This window comes from Narcine bancroftii, chromosome 2, assembly GCF_036971445.1.
Source record: "Narcine bancroftii isolate sNarBan1 chromosome 2, sNarBan1.hap1, whole genome shotgun sequence".
Lineage (NCBI taxonomy): Eukaryota > Metazoa > Chordata > Chondrichthyes > Torpediniformes > Narcinidae > Narcine > Narcine bancroftii.
Genome location: NC_091470.1, coordinates 195,599,524 through 195,619,767, shown reverse-complemented (window position 1 = coordinate 195,619,767; position 20,244 = coordinate 195,599,524). Strand labels below are relative to the sequence as shown.

Sequence of the window (20,244 nt, the reverse complement as noted above, 5' to 3'; positions counted from 1 at the left end):
CTGCTCGTCATTTCCCTGTAACCATGCACTTCTCTCCCACTCCCATCATCTTCCTTTTGGTTTACCAGCCATGTTCCGATGGTGAAGAAGATTTACGGTGACCCATTAACCATGATCTTCAGGAAGACGGAGGACGGGAGAAGAATCTTCACTCCAGACTCCTCATGCCTTCCACCCTCCCCGGCTCTCCTAAGCTTCAATCTCATTCCTGTTCTCTACCTCATCCCCTCACTCCCCATCTCCCTCTATTTCTCTGATTCCCTTGCTCTCTCCCTCCCTCCCTCCATTCTCTCGCTGCCTTATCTCCATCTCTCTCTCCCTCTCTCTAAACCTCCTTTTCTCTGCCTCTTCCTGTGTCCTCAGTATAGGAGCCCCAAGACTGGCACCACCAGGTTCAGGAATAGCTGCCCCCCCACCCCCCTCCATCAGACTCCACAACGACAAACTCCATCAGGGACTTAAGGACTCTTACTTGTGCACTTTAATGGTTTTCTCTCTGCATTGAACAGTTTGTATATTTCTTTAACTTGTTTACAAGTCCCCGGGTTACGAACATCCAACATGGACAATTCATAGTTACGAACTTAGTTAGTTCTCCCCCAGTTTGCACATACACATAATATTCCCTCACAGATGCCCCTTCCAGTACGCAATGAAATCAAGTGTTGACTTTTAATCTTGATTTTTTTTAAAGAAAATATAAAGGTAAAATATATACTATAAACATTTGACTAACTGACACTAAAAACACTGAATAAGAATCGTATATACCTGTTGCTACAAATTCGACTTAAAGACAGACTTAGGAACATAACTTGTTTGTAACCCGGGGACTGCCTGTAATTCAGATTTCAGATTTATCGTCAGAGAACATACTTGACATCACATACAACCCTGAGATTTGTTTTCCTGTGGGTCAGGCACTTATTGATACACGTGTAAACAGATAAAGAAATGTAAACAAACCAACTGCAATACAGAGAGGAAAAAAAAATCCATAAAGTGCACGTCAGAGTCCTTAAACGAGTTCCTGATTGAGTTTGTTGTTGAGGAGTCTGACGGTGGAGGGGGAGCAGCTGTTCCTGAATCTGGGGACAGCAGTGAGGACAGAGCGGGTGCTGGGGTGGGGGGTGGGGGTGATGTGGATATTCGATGATCGCTGCTGCTCTCCTGACAGCAGCGTTCCCCGTAGTCGTTCTCGGCCAGTGGGGGAAGGTTTTGTCTGTGACACCCTGGGCTGTGTCCACTACCTTTTCCAGGGCTTTACGTTCAGGGGGGGTATTGGTGCCCCCCCTCCCTCCGTACCAGGCCAGGAAGCAGCGGTCAGTGCACTTTCCACCGCACCTCTGGTTTCCAGTGTTATACACAACCTCCACCAACTCATGCCTCAAATTCCGCAAAATTCTGCCTGGCCCACAAGAAAAGGAATCCCAGGGTTAAATGTGATGTCATGTATGAACTCCGACAACAAATCTGAAATCTATTCCTCGTGAAATCGAACCTAATCCTCCTGCCCTCTCTCATCCACCCCTCTTGCTTGCTTCATCTCGCCCCTCCCTTCCAACCTTGTCATTCTCCCTTCCTTCTTTCCTTGCCTCTGTTCCCCCATCTCCATCTTCCCTCTCTGCCTTCTCTCCAACCTCCATCTTCACACCTCCCTCAATGCACTCGGAGGGAACTGGGCCCTCTCCAAAATTCCCCCATACCTGGATAGCAATGGGCATCAGTCTGTTCTGGGGGTCCTGAAACAGAAGGCATATGGGGGCCACCACATATTGCTGCTTCCCACTGATCACGTTGCCTTGGGTTCCGTCCAGAATCTTGTAATCTATGATGTAAATATTTCTCTTCTGTGAACAGACAAAGGGCAATGAGTTTCTGAACAATGAGAATGACTTCCACCCAACAGGCAGGGGAGATTTTTGTGTTAAAAGTGATTTGAGTGAATTAAATGATCTAATATATCCTGGCCCTGCCCCGGGAGTGTGTGATGGGACAGTGCAGAGGGAGATTCACTTCTACATCTGACCATCCCATCTGTGATGGGATGGTGTAGAGAGAGCTTAACTCTGGGTCTGACCCCGGGTGTGTGTGATGAGTCAGTGCGGAGGGAGTTTCACTCTGTGTCTGACCCGGGAGTGTGTGATGGGACGGTGTTGAGGGAGATTCACTCTGTGTCCGACCCAGCGGTTTGTGACCAGCTGCCAATTCTACTCCAATCCATCTCATTCATCCCTTACTTTCGTCCACTCCCTATCCAATCCCCTCTTGATTCTACCCCTCCCCCACACACTCCAGGAAACCAGAGCATTTGGAGAGATAGGCGAACCCACACGGTCATAGGGGAAACCTGCAAACTCCATGCATATGCGTGCACACGTGCCCAGCCCCAGACATACAAATGCACAACACCCACCCACACAGAGGCACACACACCCACTTGCAGACACACAAGTACACCATGCACACACATCCATACACAGACACACTCCCCTACATACACACACACACACATATATGCATCCACATACAGACACGTGTATACTACACACACACACCCATACAGACAGACACACACTCCCCACACCCATAAACAGACTCTTACACAATCTCTCACATGCACACACACACACACACACACACACACACACACACACACACACACACACACACACACACACACACACACACACACACACGTGTATACGCCTATACTTGCACAAACACCCACTCTTCCACAAACACTCACAGTCACACAACCACAGGCTCACACACCCACACTCAGTTACACAAACTTGTACACATAAACACAGCCGTTCTCATGCAAACACACTCAATCCAGGTGCACACTTGAACGTTTGAAGTGTTCCACCGAAACAAATACAGACACGGTCACCTGAATTTCCTGTTCCAGTGTGGACCCCTTGAGGGACGGCCAGACCATGGCGTTTGTCACGGGGAAGTTCTTCGGGATCTCCCTGCACCTCTCAACCAGGCAGGGGTTGCAGCCATTCTTGCACTGGTACCCAAAGAACCAATCCTCCATCCAATGATTGGACACATAGACTGTTGGATGGCAGCAGGGGGTGGGGGAGGTGAGACATGGGGAAGGAGAAAATTCATCAAATGACTGAAGCTCTTTGTGAGAAAAAGGGTTGAAAGTTCAATTGGCTGCTGTGAATTCCCCTGATAGGGCATCAAGTTGCAACTTGGACAGTAAGAAGAAATTTTTTTAAATTTTTAAAATTTAGACATACAGCACAGTCACAGGCCCTTCCAGCCCACGAGTTCGCGCTGGCTAATCTACACCCCATTAACCTACAACCCCCCGGTACGTTTCGAACGGTGGGAGGAAACTGGAGCCCCCTGGGGAAAGCCCACGCAGACACTGGGTGAACGTACAAACTCCTCACAGACAGCAGTGGGGATTCGAACCCTGGTCCCAGTCTCTGGCGCTGAAAAAGCGTGGCGCCAACCGTGCCCCCCACCACACCCGCGCCCATGGAGTTGTCCAGCAAGTCACCCCAGCATTCAGGACACCACAGATGGCGGGAATCTGAAGCCAAACACAATCTGATAGAGGAGCTGAGCGAAAACACAGTCAACACGGAGATCTGCGGACGCTGCGATCGTAGTGACACCACAGAAACAGCTGGAGGACTGTTTGGATGTCCCAGTGGCCACGCATTGGGATTCCCTGCCCCATTCCCTCGCCCAGGGGCTCATTCGCGGCCACACTGGGGACACCTGCAAACTGGAGGAACAACACCCCCTCCAACCTGATGGTATTAGCATTGACAACTCCAATTTCTGTTAATCCCCCTCCCTTGAATCTCTCTCCCTCCCCCTGTCATTGTCCTTTCCTCCAGCTCCCCACTCCCCTCCCTCCCTCTCCTGTCAGAGACCCAACTACCCTCAGCTTTCTCCTACATCTTACTGATTATCCTCTCCTCCTCCCCTGCCCCTCCCTCCTTCCTCTCCTCCACCACTGCCCCTCCCTCCCTCCTCTCCTGCCCCTCCTCTCCTGCCCCTTCCTCCCTCCTCTCCTCAACTCCTGCCCCTCCCTCCCTCCTCTCCTCCCCCTGCCTCTTCCTACCCCTGCCAAACAGTGCTAATTGTATATGATAGGAGAGGTGAGAATAGATTCAGGCTCTGTTAAAGGAGACAGAGGGAAAAGGGAAGAAAGAGAGAGAGAGAGAGAGAGAGAGAGAGAGAGAGAGAGAGAGAGGGTGGGGGGGGTGGGGGTGTGTGCTTAACGGAAACCAGAGAAGTTGATGTTAATGCCGTCCAGTTGGAGGGGGCCCAGACGGAAGGTGAGGTGTTGTTCCTCCATTTTGTGGGAGATCTCAGCCTGGCCTTGCATGAGACTATGGACAGACATGCCGGCAAGGAAACGGGACGGGGAATTGAAATGGGTGGCCACTGGGAGATCCACGCTATTGTGACGGATAGAGTCTGGGTGCTCAGCGGAGCGATCTCCCAGTCTGTGCCCAGACTCTCTGGTGGAGAGACCACAGAATGCAGTAGATGAACCCCTGCACATTCACAAGTGAAGCGTTCCCTGTACTGGGAAGATGTCGAACTAGAATTATTGGTTAGAGGCAAGGTAGGGAGGCGACCCAGCACAGGGCAACAGAGCTCCTCGTCGAGAAAGAGAAGCAGAGGAGATGGCCCTTAGAGGGGCGGTGACCACGGCAGCTGACCAGCGAGAGGCTCAGTGGCTGAGGGGCCCACACGGGCAGCGGGCATCTTGCGGTCAGGGGGGGACCCGCATTGTCGGCTGGAGGCATTCCATTTATCGGAGCCAGGATTTGACACACTGAGGGCAAGAAGAGGCTCCTGGTGGGGCCTCAAAAATCAAAGGGCTTCCCAACCATGTCGCAGGTTCGGAACCGGGCAGCCAATGTATTGAATGGGAGTCTGTACGGCTGCGGGAGGTGTCTCTGAATGGACTCTCTTTTGCTTCTCCTTCTATTTTTAGGGGTCGCTGGGCAATGCTCACAGCAACTCTTTGTTTGCCTTGTGACAGAGCATATTGAAATGTTTTTGGGAGATAAATTGGGAAAGGTTTGTAAGAGTAGGTCACATACAAACACTTTAAAACAGATCTTATTTGAAATACTGGAGCTCTTCCCCTTGCTAGACACATCGGCTCCACAGCTTTTGCAAGAGCTTTGGAGAGTGCTCAGGAGACTTCACTAATGGACTGTTGTTTACCAAAGGCAACAGATGAAAGATATTGTTGGAGCCATAGATTGTCTGGAAGAGAACTTGTTGTTCTAAGAGGGTCATGTGGTTTTGCAAGCAGAGAGAGTCAAACAAGCAGAAAAAGAGACACACATAGAGATCATTCTACAGTGTTGCAGCTGGGACTAGAACAGGGCAAGCTGGCAAGCTTGTGGAAAGCCACCATATTGGAAGATGGGCTGGTCAAAACCCTTGTGGCCCACGCAAGAGGAGAGGACTGGCTGGTTTAACTTGGAATAAGAGAAACAAAAAGGAACTCTGTGGTGACCTGAAAGAAAGAGGTTATCATTTGGAGAACCTGAAAGAGGGCAAGTTTCGTCAGCAAGACACTCGAGTGGCTGATTAAAAAGGAATCACTTGTGGATGTCCTGGAACAAGAACAACTCTCTCTCTGAAAACCGACAAGAGCCTTCCTTTTCAAGCACCAAAGCCTGGTGAACTTTATAAATGTTAAATTCTGTGCACAGTATAAGAATTGCCTGCAACCAGTGAACTTGGAGGAATGAGAAGTGAGATTGGACTGTGAACCAAAGAACTTTTCTGAACTTACATACACATTACATACTCGTGCGCTTAGAATTAGAAGGGGTTTAAGTTAGGCTAATGGTTAGGTTAGGTTAAAGTTTGATCCTGTTTTTATGTTTAAAGATAATTAAAAGCAACTTTTGTTTAAGTAACCATTTGTCTTGGTGAATATCTATTGCTGCTGGGTTTTGGGGTCCTCTGGGTTTGTAACAACCTTAGAGCCGGAATAATTTACAGTATATCATGTATTAAAAAGAAAACCCTTTCTCTCAGAGTTTCCTCCTCAAGAGGACAGGGGAAGGGAGCACAAAATTTAAGACATGTTGCAGTTGTAGAAGACATTGGTAGGGCCCCCATTTGGAGGAGGGCATTCATTTTTGGACACCATGCAGTGGGGAAAAAATGTTGTCAAGCCAGAGAGGGAGCAAAGAAGATTGACGTGGATGTTGCCAAGACACAGGGCCTTGAACTACAGGGGGAGGTTGAGCAGGCCATGACTCTATTCCTTGGAGCGCAAGAGGTTGAAGGGCAATCTCACGAGAGGACTAGAGTGGGTGAACGCAGCCACACAGAAGCGCTAGAGGAACTCAACAGGTCCCTTAGGTGCAGCGTGGTCAGCATGGCGTTGCTCGAACCTCTGCTGTCCACGAGGAGTTTTTACTTTCTCCAGCATGGCTTCCCTCTCCCTGCACCCCCCAGTTTCCTCCCACATGGGGTTAGTAAGTTAATTGGTCAGATGCTGCATTTGGGCAGCTGGGGCCCTGTTACCGTGTTGGTTGTCTCATTTTGTTTTTTTAATTAAACTGGAGCTCCTGTCGAGTCTGCTCTACTATTCAACAAGATCGTGGCTGATCTGGCCCAGGGCTCCACTTACCAGCCCCTTCCCCATATCAATTTCCTGCTTTAACTCTGTACAGACGTCCTCTGGTATTTGCTATTCCTGACCTGGGGGGAAACAGGCGTTGACCGTCCACCCTATCTATGCCTTGTAGACCTCTATCAAGTTTCCTCTCATCCTTCTACACTCCAGAGAGAAAAGTCCCAGACCTGCTAACCTTGCTTCACGAGACTTGTTTCCAAATCCAGGCAACATCCTGGTGAATCTCCTCTGCCCCCTCTCCACAACTTCCCCATCCTTCTAGTAATGAGGTGACCAGACCTGAACGCAGAGATTTGTAGAGTTTGTTAGGTCTGCTTTGTTCATGAATGAGTGAGTCAAACACCAGACTGAGTCGAAATCAAGGTTCTTTGTTCTTTATTGCCGGATTGTAACACTTGCAACTAACAGTGTTAGTTGGAGAAGGTGCATTCTGCCGTTATCAGCAAGTGGTGTTTTTTTATACCTCAGGATACGTACTTAGTAAATTATCATACCATGACATTGTCCAATGAATAAACTGTTGCTATCCTTCTCTGTTAGTCTGCTGCACATCATTCTTGTTAGTGCAAAGCTTATCTTGAGTGTACAAGGTCACATCTGCATTCTGTTACTCCTTAGTACTGGGTGACTCCTTCTCCGGTCCCATCTCATGATGTTTTTACCTTACAAGTTGCAGCATCGCCTCTCCACTCTTAAGCACAATCCACCATACGTTTTGAAGGGTGGGAAGAAACCCGCAGACACGGGGGAGAACGTACAAACTCCTTTCAGACAGTGCTCACCGCTACGCAAACCGTGCATGATTTCGCTTATCCACGGACAATTTCTCTTACCTCCCACATCACTCTTCACTCTGCAGAAGATCCTCCTAAAACTTTCCAGACTGTCCCAGGAATTTTCGATCATGTTCACTAACCTCGTCAAGAAGAGGTCCGCCATACTGGGGAGAAAAGACCTCGTTAAACTCCAACACCCTCCCAAGGAGGTGGCAGCCCCGGGGAGGGGAGAGTCATCTATCTCCACATCAGGGCTCCACTCCAATAGGCCCACTCATCATACACATACCCCCCCAACCCAACTCCAGGGGTCACAGAGACTCCCCCAATCCCCTCCACCCCCACCACCCATCTCTGCCACTCCTGGGGTCACTGTTCCAAATCTTGCCCTCTGATCCCTAAATTCCATCCCCCCCAACTTTAAATTTAAATGTAGCCTTATAGGACCGAACTGGCCCGTTACAGTGCTGTATGTCTATACACCACAGTGACAGGCCCTTCTGGCCCACGAGCCCGTGCTGCCCAATTACACCCCTACAGCCCCCAGTACATTTTGAAGGGTAGGAGGAAACCGGAGCTTCTAGAGGAAACCTGGGCAAACACAGGGAGAATGTGAGAACTCCTTCCTTATAGCACGGGATTCAAACCCGCTGGCGTTATAACGGCGTTGTGCTGACCGCAATGCCCGTGGAGAGAAACTTATAATAGACGGTACAATGGCGCAATTGCTAAACACATCTCCAGTGACCAGAGTTCACAGCTACTCTACAGGGAAAGGCTGGGTGGGGGTGGGGGGGTGGGGGCGGGGGTGAGGGCCCAATAACACTGGACAATGAAGATTTTGCTTCCTGAACACTTTTGAGTGTATCTTATGGATTTTGGGCTGCCAATCTCAAAAAACCACTTTAAAATTTTCTTATCAGGTATTATTCTTTAGATATAACCCATTTTTGTGATTTTCTGTCATATTTTAAGCCAAGCTGTTTTGGTCAGTCCACGTATATCTGGGCGTGCACTCCATGCAGGTGCTAGGCAAAAGTTGGATATGCTTGGTCGGGATAGATGCAGCCAGACTCTAAAAGCAGCTCACGTACACAGATGCTCTGCATTACATTGATTATAAACTAAACACATGCTGACAGCATGCTTCACGCAGACAAAACCATTGAAACTGTCGCACACGGATGTCTTCCTGGCTGATCTCGGCGTCATCAGTGGTGAACACAGGGAAAGGATTCGCCGGGACATGGCGACCATGGAGAAGCGGCATCGGGCCAACTGGAACCCATGGACGCCGGCAGACCTTGGCATGAGAGGCATCAGATGCCGAGTACAAATCAGTGACCAAGCATGTTTAGGTCAGCTGAACCGACACAATGTGTCGCCATCATGACATGATTAAACATGCTAAATGCAATAAAAGCTCATTTCTCCACCTTCCTTCGTGAAACAGCAAATTTGAAATGATTCTGTGTTCAGTTTAAAGTTGTCTATCATAATCCCAAATTTTCTTTCAGGAAGCAAACCTGGGGGTAAAATAACTTGTTGTCCAGTGTGATCCATTGGTGGGATTGGATTGATGAATTTTATGGATTCTCAGATGTTATTCAATGATAATTTCCCAACACGTAATTTTCTTCCGATGTTGCAGAGTTAAGCATAGGGCAGTATTGCCAGGGCTGTTACCAGTGTGAACCCAGGAGAGGGCAGACACAACGCTGCTCCAAAGGGTTCCACTGCCTGTTCGTAATACTGGGAGCTGTATTCACAGATGCGTAGAAGAATGAGGGGAGATCTGATCGAGGTATTTAAGATGATGAGAGGTCTAGACAGAATAAATGTAGGCTTTTTGCATTAAGTGTCAGTGAGCTACAAACCAAAGGTCATGGGTTAAGGGTGAAAGGATTTAGGGGAGCTTCTTCAAACAGAAAGTGGTGGGTGGGGGGGAGGGGGGTGGACATGGAATGAGCTGAGGTGGTGAACGCGGGCTTAATATTAACATACAAGAAAAATTTTGACAGGTACATGGATGGGATGGACTGGGTGCAGGTTAGAGGGACTAGGCTGAATAATGGTTCAGCACAGACTAGAAGGACCAAAGGAGCCGGTTTCTGAGTTGCACTATCCTCTGGTTCTGTTCTGCCTCTGGGCAGGACACGAGGGACAGGACCCGAAATTTCTCAGCTCAAACCTTCAAATTTCCCCTCTGTATTATCTGATATCTAATGGGCTTTCGAAATCCGACCCTGGAGTGCTCCTGATCTAACCTGGCTGCGAGGAACTGGTGGATTGGGGAGGTCTACTCGAGGTGGAGAAGGGCGGTAATAGAGTGCCTCGAGGCTCCTGCAGGCTCAATTTTGCCATTCAAGAAAAATTTGGGTGGGAGGGGACTGGAGGACTATGGATTAGGTCCAGGTCAATAGGACGAGGTAGAATAATGATTCGGCACAGACTAGAGGGACTAAAGGGTCTGCAGTGTTCCTGGCAACAGGATGAACAGGCTGAGCGACTGAGGGTCCATGGGACGAGGCAGAATAATAATTTGATTTCCTCATTGAGTTCTTTGAAATCTGATGTCTGGTTCTGTGCTGTGAGGGTTGGATTTTCCCACCCTCTTCACTGGCTCTCCACAAGAGGTAGCCCGGGCCGGCAACAAAGGGCCAAGCAGCCTCCCTCTGTGCTCGCCCATTCCCCATTCTCCCCTTCCCCTTCCTATGTCTCCTGTCTCCTTCCCGTCCCCTGTTCAATGGTGTGCCCTTCTTCCTTTATCCACCTATTACCTCCCGCCTTTGCAACCATACTCCTCCCCTATTCGGACACACTGTGATGAAAGGCTCAAGCCTGAAACGTTGGTTATGTATCTTTATCTTATAAAGGACGCTGTCTGCCCTGCTGGCTTTCTCCAGTTTTGTGTTTTAACCACCCTCTTTGCACTGTAACCGCCTCTGACCGCGCGTGAGGACGTGGACGCAATCCGCGACTCGAGGGAACGAGCACCGCACACTCACGACAGGTTCAGGGATTTATTGAAGTCCAACTGGCGTTCACCATCGTACTTGACGTCGAGGTGGAGGTCTTTCTCCGACTCCGCCTTGATGCATTTGGTGGTGCCGGGATTCCAAACCTTCCACCTGCGGAACACAAAGAGGGCAGCGAGTCACGGCGCTCGGCCCACCCCGCCCCTGCCAGCAGGTTGGCCACTTCCCGCTGGCCCGATTCTCATCTGCTGTGGGCACCTGCGGAGAGGCGCTGCCTCAAGAAGACAGCCAACGTCATCAAGAATCACCTCCCCCCCCCCCACCCCCATCACCCCTACAGCCTCTTCTGCCTTCAGGCAGAAGGCCTGAAGAGGAGCTCCCCTTGGTTCGGGAAGAAAGCTACCAGGCTCTCAGACCCTCCCGTACGAACCTAACCCTAAACCACTCCAGGACCTAATTACAGCATTGAAAAGCCAATTTTCAATTTAAATGTAGATACACAGCCCTTTCGGCCCACAAGCCCTTGGTACAGTAGGAGGAAGCCAGAGCATCCGGGAAAAATCCACGCAGACACAGGGAGAGCGTACAAACTACTTATAAACAGCCCGGGATTCGAACCCCAGCCCCAGGAGCTAACCAGGCTGCCCTTTCAGACGCCTGAACCTCCCCAGTGTTACACTTATTCGGGGACTGCCCTGTCACCACAAAAAGAACTGTCTGCACTATTACAAAATCACTTGGGGGGCGGCACGTTCTCAGAGGACCAGTCCTGAACCCATATACATATATAGATGCATTGTGAACTTCCTCTGGAGTTCCGCGGCCTGGTACGGGGGCGGAGATGCTAATACCCCTGGGCAAAAAAAACCCCGGGCCATCACAGGCAAGACCCTCCCCCACCACCGAAAGCATCTGTGGGAGTACTGCCGTGGGAGGGCAGCAGCGATCATCCACCTCGCCCAGTCTTTGCTGCTGCCATCAGGAAAGGGGCATCGGGACTCGCAAGAGTCGCACCACCAGGTTTCAGGAACAGCTGCTCCCCTCCACCATCCGACTCAATCAGGGACTCAATTAAAGACTCTTACTTTTGCACTTTATTGATTTTTTTCCCCTCTCTGTATTGCACAGTTTGTTTACATTTCTTTATTTGTTTGCATATGTACAGTTTTTGCCCTGCCAATCAGTGGTAAATCTGCTGGCCCCGCAGGAAAAAGAATCTCAGGGTTGTACGTGACGTCATGCACGTTCTCTCTGACCATCCGCCTGCCTGCCGTTTCCTGCCTCACCCAGTGATCAGCCAATCTCCCCTCCCCCTTCCCCCCTCCCTGTTACCTATACAGATTTCTCCTCTCCTGAAGTTCATTCAAACGGTGCAACTGAAAGTCAGGCAGGGTATCATCGAAGGGCCGCTTCGCTGTGGGGATAAAGCAGTCATGGTCAGATTCACGGGGATGTGCGGTGGAGCCGTGCTCTGTCACTCTTACGGAGGCAGCCACAATGTGCACCACGATTCACATTATCGTTTCCCAAAAATTTGCAGACTCCACGGCTGACGTTAAAAACACAAAATGCTGGAGAAACTCAGCAGGTCAAGCAGGTGAAGATACGTCACCGATGTTTCGGGTTTGAGCCCTTCATTGAGGTGTGGAAAAATGTCAGCAGGCACCCAAGCGAAAGAGTGGGGGGTGTGGCCGCAAAGGCAGGAGGTCATCACCTGGTGATGAGGTAAACCTGTGGAGAGGGGGCAGAGGAGATTCACCAGGATGTTGCCTGGATTGGGAAACAATCACTAGGTGATAATAGGTGGAGAAGGGAGGGAGGGGAGAGCAGCGATTGAGGGGAGGAGGGATGGCTGGATGGGCTGGGGGGGGAGGGAGGAGGGGGGGGAAGAGGGGAGTGGGCCAGCAGGAGCCAGAGAAGTTAATGGAGAGGGGCCCAGATGGAAAATCAGGGGTTGCTCCTCCAATCTGCGGGTGGTCCCAATGGGACAGATGTGGGAGTGAGGCGCCAAACTGAAATGGCTGGCTACTGGGAGGTCTCTGTCACTGCAGTGAAGTGATCTCCCAATCCATGCCCAGTCTCTCCAACGTAGAGACGGCCACCACGGGACGCGGTAGATCAGTCCTGCGGACACACGTGAAGTGTTGCTTCACCTGACTTAAATATCTGCAGGACCTGTTCCTCTGCTCCCTCTCCTTGGTGTAACTGCAGGGGATCTGGGAAGTCCTGGGATGGGAGGAGGGGCTTTGGTATCTCCTCCAGCCAGCATATTTCTACAAAACGCACATAATACATCAAAGAGTCGCGTGTGGCTGGTGAGCTGTGGTTAGGGCCACCCTCATTCTACTGTGTGAAATATAGACTGGTGCTGTTACTACAACACGCGCTGTACAAAGGGGCTGCTACTCTCTATTTCTACACAGGAATCACTGTTCTATGTATTGTAAAACATTGCTATTCTCTACAATATTCAAAGTCACTGCTATCCCTGATAACGAACCCATTACTGTTCTCCATACGACTTACAGAGATTGCTGGACAGGGGTCTCTTACACATGCCATGAAGAAATTACTCCTCTCTGCCATTCCATCATGAGCCGACCCGCTCTCCCATTACCCGGCCTTCTCCCTGTGACCCGACCATCCGAGCGCCCACAAATCTCTGCCTTAAATACACCCAGCAATCCGCCCTTGGTGGCAAATCCCAGAGCTTCGCTGTCCTCTGCCTGAAGAAATTCCCTTGGTTGCAAATGGGAGCCCTTCAATCCTGAAGTTATGCCCTCTTGTTCACCATGGGGAAACCATTTGGCACTATCTACTCTGTCCAGGCCCTTTCAACATTCAAAAAGCATGAGGTTTCTCCACCCCCCCATCCCCCCCCCCCCACCAATTCTCCTGATCTCTAAAGAGATCTCTTTTTTATATAGGCACTGTCAATAAGTGGAAATTCTGCCTCGCCTGCAGGTAAAAGAATCGCAAGGTTGTACATGATCTCACGTGATGTGTTCAGACAATAAATCTGAAATCTGAGTACGGTCCTGGACCTGCCACACATTCCGCAGATGCTAAACCCTTCCATTCCAGGAATCGTTCTTGTGAACTTTCTCTGAACCCTCTCCAATTCCTTCCTTAAACAAGGAGCCCAAAACTGTACCCACGCTCCAGGTGAGCCCACAGTGAGCTGACAGCCAATAATAAACTTGAACTCCATAGAACGCGACCGCACAGAAAACAGGCCATTTGGCCCCTCTAGTCTGTGCCAACCATTGTTCAGCTAGTCCCACTGTCCTGCTCCCACTCCATAACTCTCTAGACCTCTCCCACCTGTGTATCTATCCAATTTATTCTTAAAATTCGAGATCGAGCCCGCATTCCCCACATCAGCTCGTCCCACCGCTCTCTGAGTGAAGTTCTTCCTCAACCCTTTCCCCCTTGCAGCTTTATCTCCCCCAATCCAAGCAGGAAAAGTCCACTCTGTCTGTACCTCTTACAATCTTGTTAACCACAATCAAATCTCCCCTCCCACACCCCCCCAACCCACACCCATCCTTCTTCGTCGCAAGGAATAAAATCCCAACCTGTTTAATTCTCGTTTATGGTAAAATACTTCGAAGCTGACACGGTCAGTCACCGCATCTGGTTCTCCCGTCGGTTGTCTCCTCGGCACCACGGAGACTGGCCAAGCGTTCACTGAGCGCCTTCACTCTGCCCTAATGGTTGGCTCTCCAGAGGGCCAACCATTTAAAATTCCACACCATCGTGTCTTGCCATGGCCTCGTGTGCTGCCAAACCGTGGTCATCCGCAAACTGGAGGAACAGCACCTAATTTTTCCCATCTGGGCTCCCTCCAACCGGATGGCATGAGCATCGATCTGCAAACCTTCCCCACTGAGGTCTCTCTCTTTCCCTACTCCTCTGTCTCTTTTCCTCCATATCCCTACACCCCCCAAATCAGAAAGCAACCCTCCCCCATCACTTCTCCTCAGCTTGTTTTATCTTCTCCCACCTATATCTATACCTGTTGGCCTGTGCTCCTCCACCTGCCCCTTCCTTCCCCTTCACACCACCAACCCTACACTCCCTCTCTCAACATACATTGCACTCGACCCCAGCGCCTGCTAACATTCCTGTCTAGCGTCGTGGACACCGGCTTCCCAAATCTGCGCTGACGTAAAGCACGAAAGCACAATGGGATTGAGGGCTTATTTTTAAATTTAGATATTAACAGGCCTTTCTGGCCCATGAGCCCATGCCGCCAATTAACCGCCCTCCCCCAGTACATTTTGGAAACCGGAGCCGCCCCCCCCACCGTGGGAAACCCGTGCAGACAGTGTGGGATTCAAACGCTGGTTAGCGTGGCACTATGACAACATGGTGCTAACCATGTCGCCCTGTGCAGAGTGCACAGTAGATGCTGGAGGAACCCAGCTGGTCTCTGGGGGAGGTAAAGAGACTTCACTGACATTTTGGGCCTTCCTCAAGGTAAGAGAGAAAAAAGAGTTTCTATCCAAAAGCCATTCTTTTTTCACTCACGCCTCGAGGAAGGCTCAGGCCTGGAAAAAAAAATCAGAAATATATCTTTACCTCCTGTGGGAGAGCTGAGGGCAGCTGTGTTCCTCCAACGTTTCAATGGGCTTTGACAGAGATCTGCTCTGGTCTTGTCATTCCATCGCACCACCAACCCCACACTCCCTCTCTCAACACACACACACACACATACACACACAGCTCACCCGATCCTTCCCGAACGCTGATTATCTCTTTTTCACACAGCCATCTGTAGCAGGGGAAGATGAGGCTTTCCCCCAACGGAGTCCGCACCATAACGTAGCAGCAGAACCAGCTGTCTTCCACGATGAAGATCTCCTTGTCCAGATTCACCCAAAAGATGCAGCCCAGGTCGTTCTCACTTTCAACATTGTACTCCTGCACCTGAACAACCAGATCAGCAAAGGCACGTGTACATCAGGAAGCTCATAATCGACTGCAGTTTGGCATTTAACGCCACCGCCCCCCCCCCCCAAAACTCCAAGACCTGGGAGATACACCCCACTGTAATTGATCCAGACCCTAATCAGTGACGATCGGTCAGAACCTCTCCTCCCCAATCTCCGTCAGTACCAGAGCACCACAGGGCCGAATTCTTAGCCCCCTGCTCTACTCACTTTACACCTGTGTGGCTCGGTACAACAATAACACTATCTACAAATCGACCCCGGCAGTGGGTTGTATAAAGGAGGAGTTAGCGTACAAGAGGGAGATTGGAAAACCTGGCCGAATGGCACACTGGCAACAACCTCATACTCAACGTCATCAAAACTGGGAGCTGGTCGTTGACTTTAGGAAGGGAAGGGTGGACGATCCAGGGATCACTTGAGGGGTGGAGGTGGGGGGGGGGGGGGAGGGTGAGCTGATTTAAGTCCTTGGGAGTCACCGTCTCGGAGGGCCTTGCACATCCCTCGACTTCCTCAAGAGTTGGTAGAGATTCGGTGGGACATCAGAAACCCTGACAGATTTCTACAGAGATGCAGTGGAAAGTGCGCTAAATACCGGCTGCATCACGGCCTGGTACGGGGCACTGATACCCCCGAGTGAAATTCAATCTAGCACTTATTTTATTTTTGCACTTTATTGATTTTTTTGTTCTCTCTGTATTGTAGTCAGTTTTGTTTACATCTCTTTATCTGTTTACATGCGTATGTAGACTCCATTTATTTTTACACAACCAGTAAGTGGTAATTCTGCCTGGCCTGCAGGAAAATGAATCTCAGGGGTGCATGAGTTGTCACATATGTATCTGACAGTAAAGCTGAAGTCTCATTACATGGACAGGAAAGTAAAGAGGAGGGTTATGCTCAGGAGTATTATGGGAGAATTAGGGCAGCGCAGTTAGCGTAACACCAGCAGCCTGGGTTCGAATCTCGTGCTGTCTGGGAGGAGTTTGTACATTCTCCCCGTGTCTGTGTGGATTTTCCCCGGGGGCTCCGGTTTCCTCCCACCGTTCGGACCGAGGTTAGTAAGTTATTTGGGGAGCGTGGACCGGAATACGTCGGTTCTCCAGAACCAGTCCCCTCACTGTGTCCCTGAAACCTGTTCTCTCTCAACTCCCCCATCCCTCCCCACCCAGATTCTATCTCTCCCCCCACACCAGGGGCAAGTGGCAGCAGGTGATTCACCCACTGGCACATGACAGCCCAGGTGTTACACACCTCACACACTCTGACACACTCAACACACACACTGACACACTTATCTCACCTCACATACACCGACACACTCACCACCTACACACTGACCCCACACACTGAAACACTCACCTCACTGACACACTCACCTCACACGAAACACTCACCTCACATACACTGACCCCACACACTGAAACTCACCACACTGACACTCACTTCACGCACACTGACACACTCACCTCACACACTGAAACACTCACCTCACAAACTGAAATTCACCTCACACACACTGACACACTCACCTCACATACACTGACCCCACACACTGAAACACTCACCACACACACACTGACATACTCATCTCACACACTACATACACTGACACACTCACCCCACACACTGAAACACTCACCTCACACACACTGACACACTCACCACACACACACTGACATACTCATCTCACACACTACATACACTGACACACTCACGACACACTTTGCCCACCACACTGACACTCAGCGCACACACACCTCAACCACACTGACACACATGATATCGGGGGTGAGTAGGGAACCCAGGATTCTGTAAGGTGAGCAGTCTACCCACTGCAATACCCTCTCATCTCTTGTTGTAGAGGCTTATCATATCAGCCAACTCTTACACCTCCTCTCCGGGCTGATGCAAGTGCCTCACTCCCTTTCATGCAGACACTGTCCCATTGCCAACAGAGACAGGTTGAGGAGGAAGGGCTGCATGCCAGAAAAATGCAAATTCATCCTGGAATTCATTGCTTCCCTGAGACCGTTCTGTACCTGGCCCTTTCACCTTAACCAAACAACCAGGTTGGCTGACCAGTGTGTCAGGACAGGCACCCACATCAGATCCCTCAATCGGCCGCCCTGCCAAGCACCGGCCTATACCTCGAAGGAGTGGAGACAGATGAGACTGGGTGAGGGGCAGGGAGGAAGATGAGGAGGGGCAAACTGGGTGGTGGGGGTAGGCCTGCCCGGCAAAGGCTCAAGAGCGGGGGTGGGGGGAGGTACGGGAGGGATTAGAGGCAGAGAGGAAGGACGGGCCATTCGACGTGGGAGATAGTCAGTGTTTATCAGCTTCAATTCTGTAGACCTAAAAGTCAAAGAGCTGCATCCACTTCATCAAAGCCGCCAAAGATAACAACTCTCAGAATGTCGGACTTGAGGGATTGTATTTAGGAGCAGGGAGGCAAATGTACAAATATTAAACTATTCAATTGTGAATGTTTTAAATTCAGACATTCCACATGGTAACAGGCCATTTCGGCCCACGAATGTGTGGTGGAACACAATAAGTCAGGTGGGAAGCCTGAGGCTGGCCCCCATGCAATCTAGCCACTCCTCCCCAATAAAGGCCGAGAGTCCTAGTCTCCTCCCTCCGTTCCGGCCCTGGGTCTGCGTTGCTATTCACTGGATGGTTCAGGACATTAAAGGCTTCGGCCACATCCTGTCATTGACCGACTGTGCACACCCCCCCCCCCATTTCTGCCACATTAATCCTCGACCCCACCCCCAGTACATTTCTGAAGGGCGGGAGGAAACAGGACCTCACTTCCCTCTCCCCACAGGGAAATCCCACACAGACATGGGTAGAACATGCCAGCTCTTCACAGCCAGTGCGGGATTCAAACCCTGGGCCCGGCCGCTGCTAAGGGGTTGCATCAACAAGAAGTTCCTGCAAAATCTCTTCGCGGGACGCTTATCCTGAAGAAGTTACTCCTAGCGAAGGGGGCTTCCCTGGGAATCTCTCTCGCTGCTCCCCATCTATAACCCCTACTGCTCTCTACGTCCAACCCTCCCCCCTTCCGCCTGTCAGCCCACCTTCCTCGAGGAAGGATGGACTGGCTTTGGAGACGGTGAAGAGTGGGGTCACCAGGTTGATTCCAGGGATGAGGGGGGTTGGCCTATGAAGAGAGTCTGGGACAGCACTCGGAAATTAGAAGAATAGGAGGGGATCTTATAGAAACAAATAAAATTATGAAAGGAACAGATAAGATAGATGTAAGCAGATGTTCCCATGGGTGGGGGGAGACCAGAACTAGGGCACATAGCCCAAAGATCCAGGGGAGTAGATTTAGGACAGAGATGAGGAGGAACTGCTTTACCCAGAAGGTGGGGAATAAGAGGAATTCGCTGCCCATTGAAGCAGTGGTGGCGATTTAAGACCAGGTTGGATAGATTTCTACATTGTAAGAGAATTGATGGCAAAAGATATAGTAACAGATATAGGCCATTCAATCCTTTCTCCCACTCAGCCCCACTGCCCACCCTTCTTCCCATAGCTTTTGATGCCCTGGCTAATCAAGAATCTCTGCCTTAAATGCACCCAAATACCAGGCCTCCAGACTACTCGGACCATGGGAACGAATTCTACAGATTCAGCACCCTCTGGCTGAAGAAATTCTGCCACATCTTTGTTCCACACCCTCCTCCTCCCATGCCCCTTCCTCCCTCCCTCCATCATCTCCTCCTCCCTTGCCCCTTCCTCCCTCCCTCTATCTCCTCCTCCCTTGCCCCTTCCACCCTCACTTCTCCGCCCCTGCCCCTTCCACCCTCACTCCATCTCCTCTTCCCCTGCCCCTTCCACTCTTCACCCTATCTTTCTCCTGGACACTTTCCTTCCCCTGCTTTCTCTCTTGCCCCGCCCTCCCTCTCGCCCCCCGCCCTCCCTCTCGCCCCCGCCTCCCTCTCGCCCCCGCCCTCCTCTCGCCCCCGCCCTCCCTCTCGCCCCCGCCCTCCCTCTCGCCCCCGCCCTCCTCTCGCCCCGCCCTCCCTCTCGCCCCCGCCCTCCCTCTCGCCCCCGCCCTCCCTCTCGACCCCCGCCCTCCCTCTCGCCCCCGCCCTCCCTCTCGCCCCCGCCCTCCCTCTCGCCCCCGCCCCCCTCTCGCCCCCGCCCTCCCTCTCGCCCCCGCCCTCGCTCTCGCCCCGCCCTCCCTCTCGCCCCCGCCCTCCCTCTCGCCCCCGCCCTCCCTCTCGCCCCCGCCCTCCCTCTCGCCCCCGCCCTCCCTCTCGCCCCCGCCCTCCCTCTCGCCCCCGCCCTCCCTCTCGCCCCGCCCTCCCTCTCGCCCCCGCCCTCCTCTTGCCCCCGCCCTCCCTCGAACTCCCGCCCTCTCAACCCCCAGCCCTCTCAACCCCCAGCCTCGAACTCCGCCATCTCGTGCCCCCCGCACGCCCCCTCGCACGCCCCCTCCCCCCCCGCACGCCCCCTCGCCCCCCCCACACGCCCCCTCGCCCCCCCCCGCACGCCCCCTCACGCCCCCTCCCGGCCCCGCACGCCCGCTCCCGGACCCCCGCACGCCCTCCCGGCCCCCACACGCTCTCTCTCCCCCGCACGCTCTCTGTCCGCCCGCACGCTCTCTCTCCGCCCGCACGCTCTCTCTCCCCCCGCACGCTCTCTCTCCCCCGCAAACTCTCTCTCCACCCGCACACTCTCTGGCACCCCGCACCCTCTCTATCGCCCTGTACTCTTGCCCACCCCGCACTCTCTCTCTCTTTCATCCCACCACACAATCTCTCCTCCACTCTCAACCAACACTCCCCCCCGTGCTCTGTCTCTCCCCTGCAATTTCTCTTCCCCACGTTCTTTCTCTCCCTCGCCCCCCCGCACTCTCTCTCCTCGCC

At 51.7% G+C, this 20,244-nt stretch overlaps 1 protein-coding gene across 1 annotated transcript in view; it reads right to left on the bottom strand.

The window, feature by feature from the left end:
- The window catches only part of alox12 (arachidonate 12-lipoxygenase), a 29,406-nt gene extending 10,412 nt beyond the window's left edge, over positions 1 to 18,994 (bottom strand). Inside the window, exons 1-7 of the mRNA XM_069919896.1 lie at positions 18,729 to 18,994; positions 15,140 to 15,338; positions 11,739 to 11,820; positions 10,437 to 10,559; positions 7,486 to 7,592; positions 2,897 to 3,066; positions 1,707 to 1,850 (exon numbers count right to left, since the gene is read on the bottom strand). Of these exons, the coding sequence (XP_069775997.1) occupies positions 1,707 to 1,850; positions 2,897 to 3,066; positions 7,486 to 7,592; positions 10,437 to 10,559; positions 11,739 to 11,820; positions 15,140 to 15,338; positions 18,729 to 18,764 (861 nt within the window). The 5' untranslated portion in view covers positions 18,765 to 18,994. The remainder of the gene's footprint in view (positions 1 to 1,706; positions 1,851 to 2,896; positions 3,067 to 7,485; positions 7,593 to 10,436; positions 10,560 to 11,738; positions 11,821 to 15,139; positions 15,339 to 18,728) is intronic.
- Positions 18,995 to 20,244: the final 1,250 nt, after the last annotated feature.